The sequence below is a fragment of the Aulostomus chinensis genome, chromosome 17 (assembly GCF_037954235.1).
Source record: "Aulostomus chinensis isolate RoL2024-O1b breed Wild chromosome 17, RoL_Achi_v1.0, whole genome shotgun sequence".
Classification (NCBI taxonomy): domain Eukaryota; kingdom Metazoa; phylum Chordata; class Actinopteri; order Syngnathiformes; family Aulostomidae; genus Aulostomus; species Aulostomus chinensis.
The window spans coordinates 7,695,885-7,713,007 of record NC_141336.1 but is presented as its reverse complement, the minus strand read 5'-3'; the positions used below and the strand labels follow the sequence as shown (position 1 = coordinate 7,713,007).

At 44.8% G+C, this 17,123-nt stretch overlaps 2 protein-coding genes across 5 annotated transcripts in view; one reads left to right on the top strand and one right to left on the bottom strand.

Annotated features, from left to right (window-relative positions):
* The window catches only part of drc2 (dynein regulatory complex subunit 2), a 26,251-nt gene extending 12,561 nt beyond the window's left edge, over positions 1-13,690 (top strand). For 2 of the 3 annotated variants that reach the window (XM_086183157.1, XM_086183156.1), the window contains 3 exons: positions 1,850-2,068; positions 2,147-2,263; positions 12,707-13,690. In XM_086183157.1, the coding sequence (XP_086039283.1) occupies positions 1,850-2,068; positions 2,147-2,263; positions 12,707-12,991 (621 nt within the window). In that variant the 3' untranslated portion in view covers positions 12,992-13,690. Of the gene's footprint in view, positions 1-1,849; positions 2,069-2,146; positions 2,264-2,367; positions 3,040-12,706 lie in introns of those variants that run through there. The other variant, XM_086183158.1, reaches the window with a different exon arrangement.
* Positions 13,635-17,123, bottom strand: part of strn3 (striatin, calmodulin binding protein 3) — a 34,680-nt gene continuing 31,191 nt past the window's right edge. Inside the window, exon 15 of one of the 2 annotated variants that reach the window (XM_086183150.1) lies at positions 13,635-17,123. In XM_086183150.1, the coding sequence (XP_086039276.1) occupies positions 16,954-17,123 (170 nt within the window). In that variant the 3' untranslated portion in view covers positions 13,635-16,953. The other variant, XM_086183151.1, reaches the window with a different exon arrangement.

Here is a 17,123-nt window from a genome sequence, read left to right as displayed (position 1 = left end):
TCATGCAGTTCATAGATATAGATTAAATAGGAGATGACATCAGCTGACCAGCAGGTGGCAGAATATTAAAGTTTTTGTAAGTAACTCACATATTTTACATCTTGCTCTTAAGAGGATGGTTCAACTTTATTGAGGTTCAGTTCCATTTGCTACCTACCATTTATGATGTTGGTTACCAGTTTTTACTCTTGCTCTATACCGCTCCTTGTAATAGCTCTGGAAAGTTTGGCAAAAACAACATTTAGGGTAACTGAAATCTACTTTGTGCACATTATTATTCTCTTATTAGAAGCTTACTTCTCTCACCCATCAGCTGGTCACTCTCTCCCTCCCTCCCTCTCTTTCCCCAATCTAACAATAAACCAGATAGATCATTCAAAACAGGCAGTTCATTTAAACCTAATATATCAGTAATAGACATGAGTGGGTGTGTTTATCGACACCACCCACAACAACATTAACATGCATTTAATCCCAGCACAATAAGAAACCAGATAGGGTTAATAAATTTGTCTTTTCATTCTTCTTTGTATGTCCTATACTTGTCAACTTTCCTGTTCAAGATGTTTCAATTTAAAAAAAAATAGACACTTTTCTCTCATTCTCCAATGTTTACCATGTTTACAACAAGAAACTATTTAACAGTATTTTATGAATCAATTTCATATTTTAGCCTTTGATTAAGACTATTTAAATAATCTGGGGCCTCATGAATCAACCCTGTTTACGCAAGAAAAACTTGCGTACGCCAGGATCGGCGCTCACGTTCAGATGTATCAGCGTGAAAAGTTCGTCGATTCTTGCGCTGTTTCACGCCAACTCCGGAGGTGCCGTAGAAGGTGGCGGACAGCCGATTCTTGCGTTGACTGCACTTTGGTCCGTTGGCGACACTGTGTGGCGGTGATTGGTAACTGACATTATTTGACAACCGCACATACATTGGGCACAAAAAAGCCATAAACACAAACACAAACACTTGTTGGCATTACTTAAGTGGCTATAAAAGCGCCTTCATGATTGTGCTGAATGTGCAACTTTCAACAATGGCAGCACTTGCGCTGTTGGAGTACGTGGCAATAAGACAGGAGCGACATTTCAGGGAATGGGTGGACTTGCTCCACAATGCTGACAACTGGTTGATGAGCCAGTTCCGGCTACCGCAGGCCATCCTCCTGCAAATTTGGGAGAACCTGCGACCGGCATTCCCCTCCATGAGGAATACGCTTACGTTAATCGTAAGGGTTGCCACTCCATCAATGTGCAGATCATCTGAGAAGTATTGATACATGAGGTCCCTGTCCCGCTTGTCATCGTCCTTTTCTTGATCTCTTGTTTTATTTTGTAGTAAGTGTCTTGTCTTCCTGTGTGCTGCCTTCTGTGATTACCTCATATGTATCACCTATGATGATTTGCACCACCTATGTCTCGTTTCCTTGTGTATTTAACCTTTGTTTCCCACTGTCTGGCGTTAGCTCATTGTTTCTGTTTTTGCCAAAGTCTCGGTCTTTGTCACGGTCACTCTTGTGTTCCCTGTTCCCCCATGTTCTCCGGTATGTTGTTAGTTTTCAGTCTTGTTAAGAACTTTGTTTCATTGGTAATTTGAACTCATTCAGCACTTGGGCCTGTTGACCTTTTTCATTGATACTTTGTTTTTTCCTTCCGTTGAACTTTGTACCTCGCTGTGCAGTACTTTGCCTTTTTTAAATCCCATTGACTGCCATCTACACTTTGGTCCTGTTTTCCCCATAAAACCTGACACTGCCATCTAATGGCTTAAAAAAAAAAGTTGGGCTGCGGCCTCTGGCCTAGATGGTAAATCTGAGCCTCCATCTTTTCTGTCTTCTCTCAGAACAACTTCATTGATCTACGGATGAAGCTGACTGCCACTGATACAGAAAACATATCTGTGACAGAGGGTCTGACAGCCATTAAATCTGAGATGAATCGAAACACGAATAATCTTCAGGACCAGCTGACTCGAGCCCACACAGCATCCAGGAAGCAGCTCACGGACCTCACAATTCACAGTGGCGAAGCAATCAAGAAACTGCAAACTGTGATCCCTAAGGTTGGAAGAGTCTTGGTGTCATTTGTTTATAACTCATTTATTTATGATTTCTTATCTGTGATTCATGCTTGTCATCAGGGTGAGAGGGTTTTACATATCGCTGAGATGTGTCGCAAAATGGAGACTGAACAAGAACACATTTTCCCATCATTATTATCAGGGACCAAGGAAGATGAGATGCAGAAACTAGAAAAGGTAATGCTTTCCTTTGAACATGTGTAGCTGAGTCTGGATTTGTTTGGTGTGAACATTTTCATACCCATCTCTAATAACTGTGTCTGGATGACTGTTGCTTGCAGGGTCCATGTTACTTTGCTGGAGAATTCTCAGCCGATTAAACAACAACAACATCAACAACAACAAAAACAACACAATTTTTAGGGCCGGAGCCCAAAGGAACTTCGGAGCAAATACCCTACTGTTATGTTTCTGACTTTTTTTCCACTGCCACTTTGAACGTCAATTTGACCCCCTAAACATGCTCAAATTCACCAAATTTGGCACGCACATCAGGTCTGGTGAAAAATTTATAAAATGTAAAAATTAACCCCCTGAAGTGCCAAAATGTGCTCCACAGTGCCACCTAGGTCTCTAAAAATGTTCTGCCACAGCCCGTTGGAATGTCATAAAGAAAAACCAAACTAAAACTGTTATTTGCCTCATCAAGACCTACAAATGATATGGAGACACTTATGACCTAAATCCAACAGAGAAGTCCATAATATAGACATGAAAGGACAATTTTGGCCCCCGAACAAATGCTATTTCATCTTAGGTGTTTCAGACTTTAATACATGACTCATGACACTGTGCTGAACAAAAGATATTAAACTTTGTAATAACTCTAATGGTTTGGATTTTAGAAGCCCTCAAAGTCGAGGCGCCACTTTTCACTTTACAATGTAAACCAATGGGGAGACTGTCTCCTCAGAAATACACCAGCTGATGCTTCTCATGTCTAAACCATAACTCCCACCACTTCACAAATCTCATCACTGGATTCCTGACAAATTTTCCTACAAAAATTTACATTAAATACAAGTTTTTGCTAAAGTCATGGGATTTAGGAGCTTTATTCACACAAAGAACACTCAAAAAATCCTCTCTGCTACACGTGCTCTCACATGTGCCAGAAAGCAGCGGTGGGAGGGTTTCTTAAAGCCACAGCTCTCAGCTCTGCACTGACACTTTGTGTCAGACTCTGGCCTCTACCTTCTAAACTACAAGTCTCACCACTTTCCAACCTACATCACTGGATTCAGGACAAATTCTCCTACTTTACCCCAGCAGCTGTGAGGAGGTGATGGCCCATAACAATGCTGCTTGCAGCTGTAATTATTTATTTCATACACCAGTGTCAAGAGCATAACTAATTCGCCGCAGTGCTCCACATGGGACATTAGAGAGGCGCACCCAAATGTGGAGATTCACAGAGATTTCAGCGATGGTGGGAAAGCCGGAGCTTGTACCAAAGTAAGGTTTTGCTACATTTGTTATATGGAATTGGTTCAGTTTTATTATTTTGGACTTAGAACAAACAAGTGCTCGCTGCAAGGTCTGTTCAAAAGCTGTTGCAACCTAAGGAAGCAGCACAACATATTTATTGCAGCACCTAAAGCCGTTGTCGTCCTCCGCTTTATCCGGTGGGTCCGGGTCGTGGGGGCAGCAGCCTCAGCGAGGAAGCCCAGACTGTCCTCTCCCTAGCCACGTCCACCAGCTCTTCCGGGGGAATCCCGAGGCTTTCCCAGGCCAGCCGAAAGAGAATCCCTCCAGCGTGTCCTGGGTCGGCCTCAAGGCCTCCTCCCGGTTGGGCATGCCTGGAACACCTCCAGAGGGAGGCATCCAGGAGGCATCCTCACCAGATGCCTGAACCACCTCAACTGACTCCTCTTGACATGGAGGAGCAGCGGCTCTACACTTAGCCCCTCCCGAATGACTGAGCTTCTAACCCTATCTCTAAGGGAGAGCCCAGCCACCCAGCGGAGGAAACTCATTTCGGCCGCTTGTATTCGCAATCTCGTTCTTTTGATCATTACCCAAAGCTCATGACCATAGGTGAGGGTTGGAACATAGATTGCCCTGTAAATTGAGAGACTCTCCTTTTGGCTGAGCTCCCTCTTCACCACAACGGACTGGTTTAGCGCCCGCATCACTGTAGGACCTCCCCCCTGACCTGGAGTGAGCAAACCACCCTTTTCCGGCTGAGGACCATGGCTTCAGACTTGGAGGTGCTGATTCTCATACTTCACATTCGGCTGCAAACTGTCCCAGCAAGAGCTGGAATTCGTGGCCTGATGGAGCTAAGTGGACCACGTCATCCGCAAAAAACAGAGACAACATCCTCCTGCCACCAAACTCGACCCCCTCCACCAAGCAGCTGCGCCTAGAAGTTCTGTCCATAAAGGCTATGAACAGAACTGGTAACAAAGGGCAGCCTTGGCGGAGTCCAACCCTCACTGGGAACAAGTCCAACTTACTGCCGGCAACGCAGACCAGACTCTCACTCCTCCGGTAGAAAGACCAGATAGCCCTTTGAAAGGGGCCATCCACCCCATACACCTGGAGTACCCCCCACAGGGTGCTCCTGGGAACACGGTCATAAGCCTTCTCCTCAAAACACATGTGGACTGGTTGGGCAAACTCCCATGCCCCCTCCAGCACCCTAGCGAGGGTGAAGAGCTGATCCACGGTTCCACGGCCGGGATGAAAACCACACTGCTCCTCCTCAATCTGAGGTTCGACTATCGCCCGGACCCTCCTCTCCACTACCCTGCCGTAGACCTTACCTGGGAGGCTGAGGAGTGTGATCCCCCGATAGTTGGAATACACCCTCTTGTCCCCTTTTTTAAAGATGGGGACCACCACCCTGGTCTGCCTCTGCAGAGGCACCGCCCCGATGTCCTCGCAATGTTGCAGAGACATGTCAACCAAGACAGCCCCAGAGCCTTGAGATACCCAGGGCAGATCTTATCCACCCCCGGACCTCTGCCACTACGGAGTTGTTTAACTGCCTCGGCGACTTCTGCCTCGGAGATTGGACAACCCCTGCCCAAGCACTCCACAAACTCTGTCTCCTCTGTGGAGTACGTGTTGGTGGGATTGAGGAGTTCCTCAAAGCATTCCTTCCACCACCCAATTATCTCCCCAGTTGATGTCAGCAGCCTCCTGTCCCCACTGTGTGGGCAAGTTGCTGCCTTCCCCCTGAGGTGACAGACAGTTTGCCAGAAACTTTTCGGAGCCGACCGATAGTCATTCTCCATGGCCTCACCGAACTCCTCCCACACTCGAGTTTTTGCCTTGGCGACTCCCACGGCTGCATACCACTTGGCCTGCCGGTACCGGTCGGCTGCCTCTGGAGACCCACAGGCCAGCCATGCCCTGTAAGCCTCCTTCTTCAGCCTGACGGCTCCCCTCACCTCTGGTGTCCACCAGCAGGTTTGAGGATTACCGCCACTACCGGCCCCAGCAGCCTTATGGCCACAGCTCACAGCAGCTGCCTCAACAATGGCAGAGCGGAACATGGCCCATTCTGACTCAATGTCCCCCTCCGCCACTGGGATGTGGTCAAAGCTCTGCCGGAGGTGGGAGTTGAAGATCATTCTGACTGGTTCTTCTGCCAGGCATCCCAACAAACCCTCACTACTCGTTTGGGCCTGCCGGGCCTGCGCAGCGTCTTCCCCTGCCACCTGCTCGCCTTGCTTTGGAGCACCTAAAGCTGAGTGATTTAGTTTTATAGTTAGTTTTATCAAAAATGATACCTTTTTAAACTTACAAGTTTGAAGGTTTACTGTGTTGTTGCCAGGTTCAAAATAAGTTACAATAATAAGATATGTTATAATGTGAACATTATTGTGAGCATTTAAGTTAATAGAAAAGAATAAAGCCAATATGGCCATGCTCCCACTAGGGGTTGCTGTTTGGATAAAGAGAGGCTTTTATTTTCTTATGGGCCTATGTATGTCATTTCTGGTTCCGGGTGCTTGTTTTCATTGCCATGTTGTGTGTACTCCGGGTATTAGTATTGTAACATGACAAAGAGAGATTTTTCTGCCCAAGAAGTTGTTTTAGTGGTCCTTTGGAGAAGTAGAAGTTGCCACATATTTTTGGCGACGAGGTGAACGTTTTTTTTATGGACGTGACGTCTCCGGTTTGTTGTTTTGTTAGCTCACCTAGGCTAAAGAGTGTTAGCTAGCAAGCTAGGCGGCCAGACGGGAGCGGCAGCCAGTAGGTGAGAAAGACATCTTGTCACCGTGGAGCAGAGGGGGGACGTCAGGCAGAGTGGGTAGGCGGCTGTAGAGGAGCTGCGTGGGGATTAGGGGCCTCATGCTCACATGGCTACATATCAGACTACTGGTGAATTTCTGGAGGGAAATAAAGACTGGACAGAGTTGTGAGGAAAGGTTTGGACACTTTTTCTGCTAATGAGATTACAGATGAGGCTAAAAAGCGCTCTATTCTCCTGAGTGTGTGTGGAGCGAAGACTTATAAATTGATAAGGAACTTGGCCACACCGCGGAAACCGGGAGAAATTCCTTATGATGACCTGGTCACACTGGTGGGAAACCACCACAATCCAAAACCCTCTGAGTTAGTCCAAAGATTCAGGAAGCCATTTCAGGAAGCAAGGTCAGTCTCGAGCCAACTTTATAGCAGAGTTATGGCAGCGGCTTTCGGAGCATTGTGATTTCGGGATAGTTTTGGATGATATGCTGTGTGACAGATTAATGTGCACGATTAATAATGACGTCATACAATGACACCTGCTGGGGGAAACCCCACCACTGACTTTCAAGAAAGCCCTGGAAATCTCCCAAGGTATGGCTGCTAATAATGCCAAGGATATCCCAAAAGGAAATGGAGGTGCACAGACAGTAGCAGTGCACCAAGTCAGGAGAGAGACTGGTAAGCAGGCAAACTGAGTGGAATGTTTTAGGTGTGAAGGTGGACACTATGCAAATGTCTGCAAATTTAAAGACACTGTCTGCCATGCTTGTAACAAAAAGAGAAATTTAGCTAAAAAGTGCACAAGCTCTAAGGGGAAGGGGAAGCCTAGGCTGGGAAAAACTCAGGCAACCACACATCACCTAGACAAAGCACATGAAGAGGCTGTTTGTTCAACATGTTTGGGGTGGAAACAGATGAGAACCACCTGAACCCTACTATGCCACGTTCACTGTCGGAGGGCAGGACATTAAGTTTGAGCTTGATTCAGGACCAACAGCATCTGTCATCAGTGAACAGACATACAGGAGGACATGGAGGTCTAACCTGCCTCCCCTCCGCCAATCAAAGCTCAAGCTCAGGAATTACACAGGGCAGCCCATTCCTCTTTTGGGGGTGCTTTATGTGGACATTGAGGCAGAGTGAATGCCAGGCTGGTGATGGCTAAAGGCAGCAGGCCCAGTCTTTGGGCCCCGACTGGCTTAAGAAAATCAGACTCAACTGGCATGAAATGAAGCATGAAAGTACAACAGAGGACATTCTGCAGCAGTACAGTGACTTGTTCAGGGTTGAGCTAGGCACACTGAAGGGCATGACAGTAAAGCTCCATGTCGTGAAAGGCAAAGTTGAGGAGGAACTGGAACATTTGCATAGGTTGGGCATCATCGAGCCCGTCCAGTTTTCAAGGTGGGCAGTGCCCATTTTTCCAGTTTTAAAAGAGGACCAGACTGCACGGATATGTGGGGACTATAAAGTCATGGTGGATCAGGTCTCTAAGCTGGTGGAGTACCTGTTGCCACGCATAGATGACCTGTTTGCAACTCTGGCAGGGGGCAAGCTATTCACAAAGCTGGACATGAGCCAGGCCTACCAACAGCTGCTGCTCAATGAGGACTAAAGAGTATGTCACGATCAACACACACACAAGGGGTTATTCAAATACAATCACCTGGTGTTTGAAGTGGCATCCAGTCCTGACATTTTCCAGCGAACAATGGACACTACTGCAGGGGTTCCGCATGTAGCAGTTTACCTAGATATCCTGGTCACAGGGGCCACAGAGGCGGAGCATCTAGCTAACTTGGAACAGGTGCTGAGAAGGCTCTCAGAAGCAGCAAATGTGTGTTCCTTGCACCAAGTGTGACTTATCTGTGACACAAGATCACAGCAGAGGGACTCCGCCCAGTGGAAGACAAAGTGAAAGCTATTCAGGAAGCTCCAAGCCCAAGTGTGTCTGAACTCAGATCATGAACTATTAAGACAAATTTCTGCCCGATCTCTCACAGGTTTTGGCCCCACTGTACAGGCTGCTTCACAATGACACAAAGTGGCAGTGGTGTGAGGAGCAGGATGAAGCTTTCTAGGAAGTGAAGGAACCGCTCAGCAGTGCTCCTAGATCACTATGACCAGATAAGGAGATAGCACTTTCATGCAATGCCTCGCCCTACAGAGTGGGGGCAGTCCTTGTAATGGAGGACGGATCAGAGGAGCCGGTGGGCTTTGCTTTGCGTACCCTGACTGCAGCAGAGAAGGGGATATTCACAGGTGGAAAAAGTTGTTGTGTTCGCACTTTCATCGGTATCTCTATGGCCGGGCATTCAAAATCTATACAGACCATAAACCACTGATGAGCCTGTACAGTGAGACTAAATGCATCCTGCTGCTCGCCTCAGCCTCAGCCAGAATACAGCACTGGGTGCTCACACTCTCAGCCTATCAGTGTGCTATGGAGTACAGAGCGGGTAAGGATAATGCTAACGCTGATGCACTAAGTCGGCTGCCTTTGCCTGAAACACCTGCTGTTACTTATGTACCTCCAGAGACTGTTTTCTCACTGGAAAGGCTGGCAGAGACACCTGTAAATGCATCCTGGATTAAGCAGTGGACAGAGAGGGACCCAGTCCTGTCCAAAGTCAAAACTTGTGGCGGCATGGCTCAGGGGTAGAGGGGCCGTCTAGCAACCAAAGGGTTGCTGGTTCGATCCTCGACCCCGGTGACCATGTCGAAGTGTCCTTGAGCAAGATACTGAACCCATAATGGCTCCTGATGAGTAGGTTGGCGCCTTGCGTGGCAGCCTCCACCATCAGTGTGTGTGTGAATGGGTGAATGAGATGACACTGTAAAGCGCTTTGAGTGCCGCTAAGGTAGAAAAGTGCTATATAAAATTGAGTCCATTTACTTTCCTTTTACAATACTGGCCCAGTGTGGTGGAAGGAGAGGAGTTGAGGCCTTAAGCTAAACATAAAAAAGAACTGAGTCTGCAGGAGGGCTGTATCTTTTGGGATGCAAGTGTCATCATGCCTCCCCCAAGCCATTCGCAGATTGAGGAGGAAATATATGAAACTCATCCAGGTGCATCGCAGATGAAATGCCTTGCAAGATCCTATGTCTGGTGGCCAGGACTGGATCTGGTTCTGGACAACAAGGTGAAAGCATACACACAGTGTCAAACCAATCAGAGCATTCCTCCACCTGCTCCATTGCACTCATGGGAGTGGCCAGACTGCCCCCGGTCTAGGCTACATCTAGACTTTGCTGGCCCTTTTATGGGCCAGATGTTCCTACTAATGGTGGATGCACACTCTAAGTGGATTGAAGCCCACATCATGAGCAACATCACAGCTCCCACAACCATCAATAAACTCAGGCAAGTGTTTGCAGTTCATGGCTTGCCTGACACACTGGTCACTGATAATGGCACGACATTTGCTAGCGAGCTGTTTGGTGAGTTCATGCAACGGAATAGCATTCATCATATAAGGACAGCTCCTTTCCACCCAGCCTCAAATGGGTTGGCAGAATGGGCTGTTCAGATAGTAAAGGAGGGTCTGACGAGAATGACTGGGGACTCTCTCAGTACTCAGCTTTCACGTTTCCCATTTAAATACCACCTCACACCTCAGACTACAACTGGAAATACACTTGCTGCATCCAGACATGAAGGCAAGAGTGGAGGGAAAGCAGGAGAAATGGAAAGAAAGACATGATCAACATGCATGTGAGACAGTTGGAACCAGATGACAGTGTCTATGTGAGAAACTTCAGCAGCACCAGCAGTGGCTACCTGGGATTGAGAGAGTAGTAGAGAGTAGAGCAGAGTGGGCTGCTGCAGACATCAGGACCATGTGCACATTCGACAGGATACAGGCTCAGAGACAGACATTTATCACTGAGTTTCCAGTGGTGGGACCAACAACTGTGGAGGTGAGTCCCCCAGAGAGAGACACACAGGTAGAGGATCAGTGTCTCGCAGAGAGGATGGACACTTACACTGGCATTCAGATATTTCCCAGTCTCCCTACACCAGATCCACCCAAAACACCCACACCAGCGGTGTCTGCTGGGTCACCAGGGCTAGTGCGAAGGTCACAGTGCACTCGCAAACCTCCAGACAGACTGATTGTGTGATTGAACAGTATAAGCTTAATGTTTTAAATCTGCCATGTTTTCAGATGTTTAAATTTTTAAAAAGTTGCTGAGACAGTACTTAAAGTTTAGGTGTATGCAAGCTAAAAACACCACTGTTTTAGATTACCAGTATTCCAAGTGCATTTATATATTAGAAAAATGTTGAAATTTAAAGGGGGAGAAGTGTTATATTACACAATGTCTCTTAGTACTTGTTGACTTAACTTGAAGTCATCTAATCCAGCGTGCCCTTTCTGTCGTTGTTGTTGTCTACCGCTCCATCCGGTTGGTATGGGTTGCAGGGGCAGGAGCCTCAGCAAGGAAGCCCAGACTGTCCTCTCCCTAGCCACTTCCACCAGCTCTTCTGAGGGAGGCGTCCAGGAGGCATCCTCACTAGATGCTTCCTGGACCACCTCAACTGACTCTCAACATGGAGGAGCGGCAGCTCTACTGAGTCCCTCCCAAATGACAGTTTCTCACCCTATCTCTTAGCCCAGCCACTGCGGAGGAAACTCATTTCGGCCACTTGTATTCGCAATCCTGTTCTTTCAGTCATTACCCAAAGCTCATGAGCCATACCATAGGTAAGGGTTGGAATGTAGATTGACCAGTAAATTGAGAGCTTTGCCTTTTGGCTAAGCTTCCTAAGCTTTCCCCTCTGGATAATTTCACACAGATCTTTTGGTGAGTAATCCATCAGAGGCTGCCATGTGTCCCAAAAAAAAAAAATTGTCATTTCCTTTTAATTTAGCACTTGATTTCTCATTAATACAATTAAATGATATACATTTCCTTGCCAGAAATAAGTTTGTTCAGTAGCCTATATCCCTCCTAACCCTTGTTTGTAGGTGGCAGCTCTAATAGAATCTGGCCTCAATCTTTAAAGAACATTTGTTTAACTTGCTCTCATCTCCTTAGATATACAAGACTTGAAATGTGATATTCTTGGACAACTCCAAAAGTAGTGTATATATGTTCCATTTGTAAGTTTTCATGTAGGGCACAATGGTGATCTACAAGGGTCAGCTTTGTTCAGGTGTCTTCTATCTTTGTGGAAGCTCAAATATATTTCATTCCACAATTGTGTACCCTTTACTGCAAATGTCCTGTTCCCCGATGTAATGAGCCTTGTTCTGGGGACTGTGAGCAACAGCTGCTAAATAGATCCAAGAGTGTGAGAGGTTAGTACGAGGTGAGAATGTCAGTGATGTATGACGGGGAAGGCCATTTAATGACTCAAAAACAAACAATACAATTTTAAAATGGATTCTAAGCACCACAGGTTACCTGTGCAATGAGGCCAGAATTAGGATATTCTGATATTTCATTGTCATTGTGAGAACCCTAGCTGCAGTGTTTTGAAAGAGTTGGAGACAGGTGATGGATTTCTGTGGTTGTCCGGAAAATAAGGACTTACAGTGGTCAAGATGGCTGGAAACAAAAGCATGAATTAGAGTTTGAGCATCACTAAGTGAGAGAAATAACCTAATTTTGGCTATGTTCCTAATTTGACTGTTAGTGGTTTTGGTGATACTGCTAAAATGTTTAGAAAAACTCAAATCAGAGTCAAACACTACTCCCAGATTTCTGACCTCATGTGTACACTGTAAACCCACAGAAGCTAAGGTCTGAGCTACAGAATCCTTATGTGTTTTGGGGCCAAACATCATTGCTTTCGTCTAAGCAATATTCAACATTAAAAAGTTACTGGAAATCCAGACCTGATGACTGCAAGGCAGGCTGTGCGAATGTTAACTGGTGTGAGGTCTGAGGGATTTATAGATAGGTAGATTTGAGAATCATCTGCATAAAAATGGAAAGAGATGTTGAAAGTTGTGAATGACTTGACCCAGTGGTAACATGTACAGAGAAAAGACTAAAGGGCCAAGAATTGACCTTTGAGGAACCCCACAGACCTCAGCAATCAAGCGCAGTCTCAGTCACACATCAACAGGATTTTATTCAGTGACGTAAATCAACAGGCAGAGATGATACAAAGCAATTCCACCTTTGTCCATTATGTGGGTTGTAATGACAGAGCAGGGATAAGTTTTTGACTGACAAAAAGAAGATGGGCAGGTGAAGCATTGTTTTATATAATAGGACTAAACAAAAAAAATAATGTTTTTTATTGGCCACTGTACACAGTAATCCTTTGTGACCATGTGAAATGTCACATGAATTCAGCCACAGGGCCATAGAGATATCTTTATTTTATAGTAAAAGATCATCCTTTAATGGAAGGAATTGGAATGAAGTTTTCAAAGTTGTGTGTGTCTGTCCCTGCAGATGTCTGAACTTTCAGAGTTTCTGGAGTTGCGGCAGCTGATACAGCGCTACAATATGGCTCTGCTCTGGCAAGAAGCTCTGAGGCAGCACAGAGAAGATCAGAGGCAAGAGAACCAGCAGCTGAGACTTCTATTGCATGAGCAACTGGATGCCCTCACAGTCAGCGGTGACACCCTGGATGGACTGCTTACTGTCAATCCGGCCCCGACCATGGAGGACCAAGCTACCACAGACAGATGTCACAATGTTATCAATGCAGTTCATGTTGTTAATCACATACTGTGACAGATGATGGTTCTTCTCAGATTTAGCTTGAGAGAAGTAATTCCTTTGATGATTCATTCAATATAAAAGTCTTGATACTGCTTGAAAACAGTTTCAAGGGTTACTTATTTTTCTGGAGATTTTCAAACCTTCCTCTTCAGCAAACCTCATTGCTCCATCACCTGCAAAAACATTTCTCTACAATTGAGATTGGGGGATGGCCTGCAGCCAAAGCCCTGCAGTCAGTGTCAGTTTTGAGTGATTTGTTCTCAGCTTACCAGCTCATTGTGCAATCATTTTGGGATGTCAGGGCAACATCTCAACATTTTTAGGTTTGATATTAATATAGAGGCCCATGGGGCATTCTGCAAGTTAATACTGGTACTTCACTCAGAGCAACTGTCAGTCATAACACCCCTTAATCAGCATCAAACAAAATAAAGCGTGCCAACAAAACACAAAAAGCCCTTCTGAGAATATAATTGTGGTCTACATGACAACAAATATGGTAATTAAGGATGAACTATTGAGTATAATATGAAATAATGTTGCACATTCTTTATAGTCATATTGTTGTTCCAGTTCCCCATTCCTCATCATGACAATTGAGTTGACCTTTCGTGAGGCCCACAAGGCCACTTCAGTGCAGCCACCAGATAAGACCATTGGAACCGGGCACCTTCAACCTATTTGAAAGTTTTCCTGAATTAATAAAAAGTCTGAAACTTCTTTGAACAGAATTTTTGCTTGAGTTTTTATTTTGATGGCCCTGGAGCTTTAAACATGGAAATGGAAAGAGGAGCAACCGCAATGTCTGTACAGTTACACCATTTAATAGTTATTATAGACATTTATATACATCTCAACAGTTGTTCTATGTGGTACAATCTTTAAATCTGCCGTTTCATAGTTTTTAAATCAAAAGAAAAACATACAAAACTTGCAAACTGATCAGAAATTTTCTTTTTTTGGAAGACTAGAAAAAAATACTTTTATTGTATTAATCATGCATTACACAAACAAAAAAAATTATACAGTAAGTTGCTGCGTGGCTGAAAATAAACAAAACAATGGCATTTGTAATCAATTAGGAGCCACTTGCATTGCAAATCCCTTAAATTAAAAACAAAAAAACTAAAACAAAAACATAGTGGAATAAAACAATCCACAACCAGAGCAGGCTGGGACATTCAGCCAATCAGGCAGCAGCTTTCAAAGCATGGCTCCAGGAGGCCTTTGATTGGACAGTATCTCCAGGAGATTTTTTCCTTATAAGGACGAGATGAAACCCCATCTATAATTATTGTTACACCTGCTCGTCAGGCTGAAGGTCTCATGTGATGAGGAGCGTCACACGGTGATATGAAGATTATGACTAAGAGGAGGAGGAGGCAGTTGGAGGTGAAGCCTTGAGGACAAAAAACAACAAACACTGCCTTGGGGTGCAGTCTGACTTATGAACTATTTGCTGCCATATTTGGTAAAATATTCTAAACAATGATTCAGTTGAATTTTTGGCAAAAGTAACAATTACATACAGCGTACACACCAGGTGATGCAATTGATGCAGCGTGACTCACTAAATTACCACGAGTTGAAACTGTTCATTGCCGAATTGTTGAGTTCACTTTTGTGAATAAATTTAGGTGAACAGGCAAGGTGAGCATTTGTTCACATTTAGCTTGAACAAAATAAGAGATTGCTGTTGCTTTCCTGCAGACTGTTAGGTACTAATGCCTCAGTGTCAGCCCCCCCACCAGCACCAAATGATGGGAATTATTGTTCATTTGGGTGTACTGAATCACTAGATAGCGTGTGTGTTCTGAGTGTTTTCATGCAATCAACATGCATCAAAGCATCACCTACGTTTCATGTTTTAAGGAATGTCAACTGCACCTGGAGCAAATGCATATCCACGACTACTATCAACTTGAGTGAGTCATACCTTTTCAAACTGATGGCTATGATCTGATCTGGCAGGACTCTAGTCTTTTATCTTTAATTTTCCAAGAATTTTTGTCTTTGTGTCCACCTGCTTCAGTTCAGATTGGTTAGTCTAAACTACACCTTCTCCTCCTTTTTTGCCAAGTCTCACCTCCCCCAGCTCCTCCTTCAGTTCCAGAAACAGAACCTTCTCTGAGTCCAACTCGGCGGATAAAATGGTATTTCATGAATCCTTGTATGACAGGAAATAGGAAGTAGATGGGCCTTGGACGGGACTAAGGGAGTGAGATCCTCCTCAGTGTCAAGACGTTTCGACGAATATAAAAAGTTATAAAAACTAGATTTATTTTACACAAACAAACAAAATGCATCTGAATGCTTTGCTTGTTATATTACTGGACTCTGATTGGCCCAACAGGGGCTGAGGTGTCAGGACAGATGTCCAATCAGCTCCAATCAGCAGCAGAGAGTACAACTGGTGCGGCTCAGAAGAAAACGTGAATTAACCAACAAATGTTTGAGCTGCTTCATTTAAAACTCTAAAAAGGTTAAAATCTATTAAGTTTGTTTTTTTTTTGCTGTCTTTTTCCTGAAGCTTTGGTTCTGATTCGACCCAGAAATGTCATACCATCACATTTTCCTGCTCATCAGCTGGAGTCTGACGCTTAAAGGAAAAATCCCCCTCTGGAGATCAGGTCCATTTGAGCAGCTTAACAACTTTTAGGAGGAGGGACTGAAGAACATGGTGATGCAACATGGCTGCCACTTGGCATATTTAATGAACTATATACTAAGACATTTTCTCCAAAATAACGAATTATTTGCAACTATAAATTGTCTGTTAATTCTGAAAATGTTTGTTTAACTCCTGCTCCAACTAGACAAATAAAACATCTTCAAATGTCTCACATCTTTCTCTTCACAACTATTTGAAGGTTTATTTGAGAGCTCAGAGGCAGGCAGACATACTTTTATCTTAGCAATTGTGCTAAGAAGGCATCAACATTCGGCTTTGATCATCTGTCTGTCCTGTGTGCTGATATAGCGGCATTTATGACTGTGGCACTCCTTCATATTGATCTTCATCGGAGGAAACATTAACACCTTCACTTAGCATGGCCTCATATTTCCTATCTTAATGATGCAGTGTGTTGCACATGACATGACACTTTGCAGAAACGCAGTAAAAAAAAGGCACAGGCATTTAAGAACAAAACTGTGGCTCTAACTGAACAGAGAGATGACCAGAAGTACAATCTGCTAATTCTCGAAGCAAGTCTGTCTAGCTCCAGTGTCGCCTAGAATAGACTAGAAAGGCTAATGTGGACACATCTTGGTTTTTTTGATGTGACTCAGGCAGCCATTTTATATCTTTAACCGTCATTTGAGGAAAAGATTGCAGGAGATAGTGATCCAACTCATAACTCTTGTGTGTTGGCTGTTAAATGTGTTGTGCACAGTCTTGATCACAAATGTCCGAATCATGGTTGAACTGCTGAACATCACTGGTTAGTAACGTTAAAAAAAAAAGAAAAAGCAGAAAGCATTTAAAAACCAAAGCATGACAGACTTAACAGAAGTGTTTGTATCTCATCAAATGAGATCATCAGGAGTTTTGGGGGATTTTTCCTTTAAGTTTGATAGTGTGTGTGTGTGTGTGTGTGTGTGTGTGTGTGTGGGGGGGGGGGGGGGTCATTAGTGTGATTCAGAACTCTGCAGGTGATGACCTCAAGGGGGGGGCTGCTCCATGTGGTGACCTGCAGTGTTACCACAACATTTCTGCTGAACATTGGGTCAGTCTTCAGTCACAAGGACAACACACACTCTGAAAGTGTGTGTCACTGTGTGTCCACAAGTCTTGTGGCAATCTTTCCAGCTACCAGTATTTCTAAATTATAACCTTTGATCAGACTGTAGTGACCTGATCAGACTGAAGTGACCTGAATCATGTGTGTTCAGAAGAGTATCACTCTTTGACTCTCTCATCTGTGTCTCACACCCCTCCTTTGTATGCTTCTCCTCCTCCTCCTCCTCCTCCTCTACACGTAGACCCTGGCAAGAGCATCTGCCCCAGCAGAGGCAATGTAAGCCTTGGAGGGGTGGAAGGCGACATCGTAGATGGCCTCCTCACTCTTTTTGCGGTGAGCTGTAATCTCCTGGACGCACGTCTTGGTGTCAAGATTCCACAAACGCAAAGAGCAGTCATGAC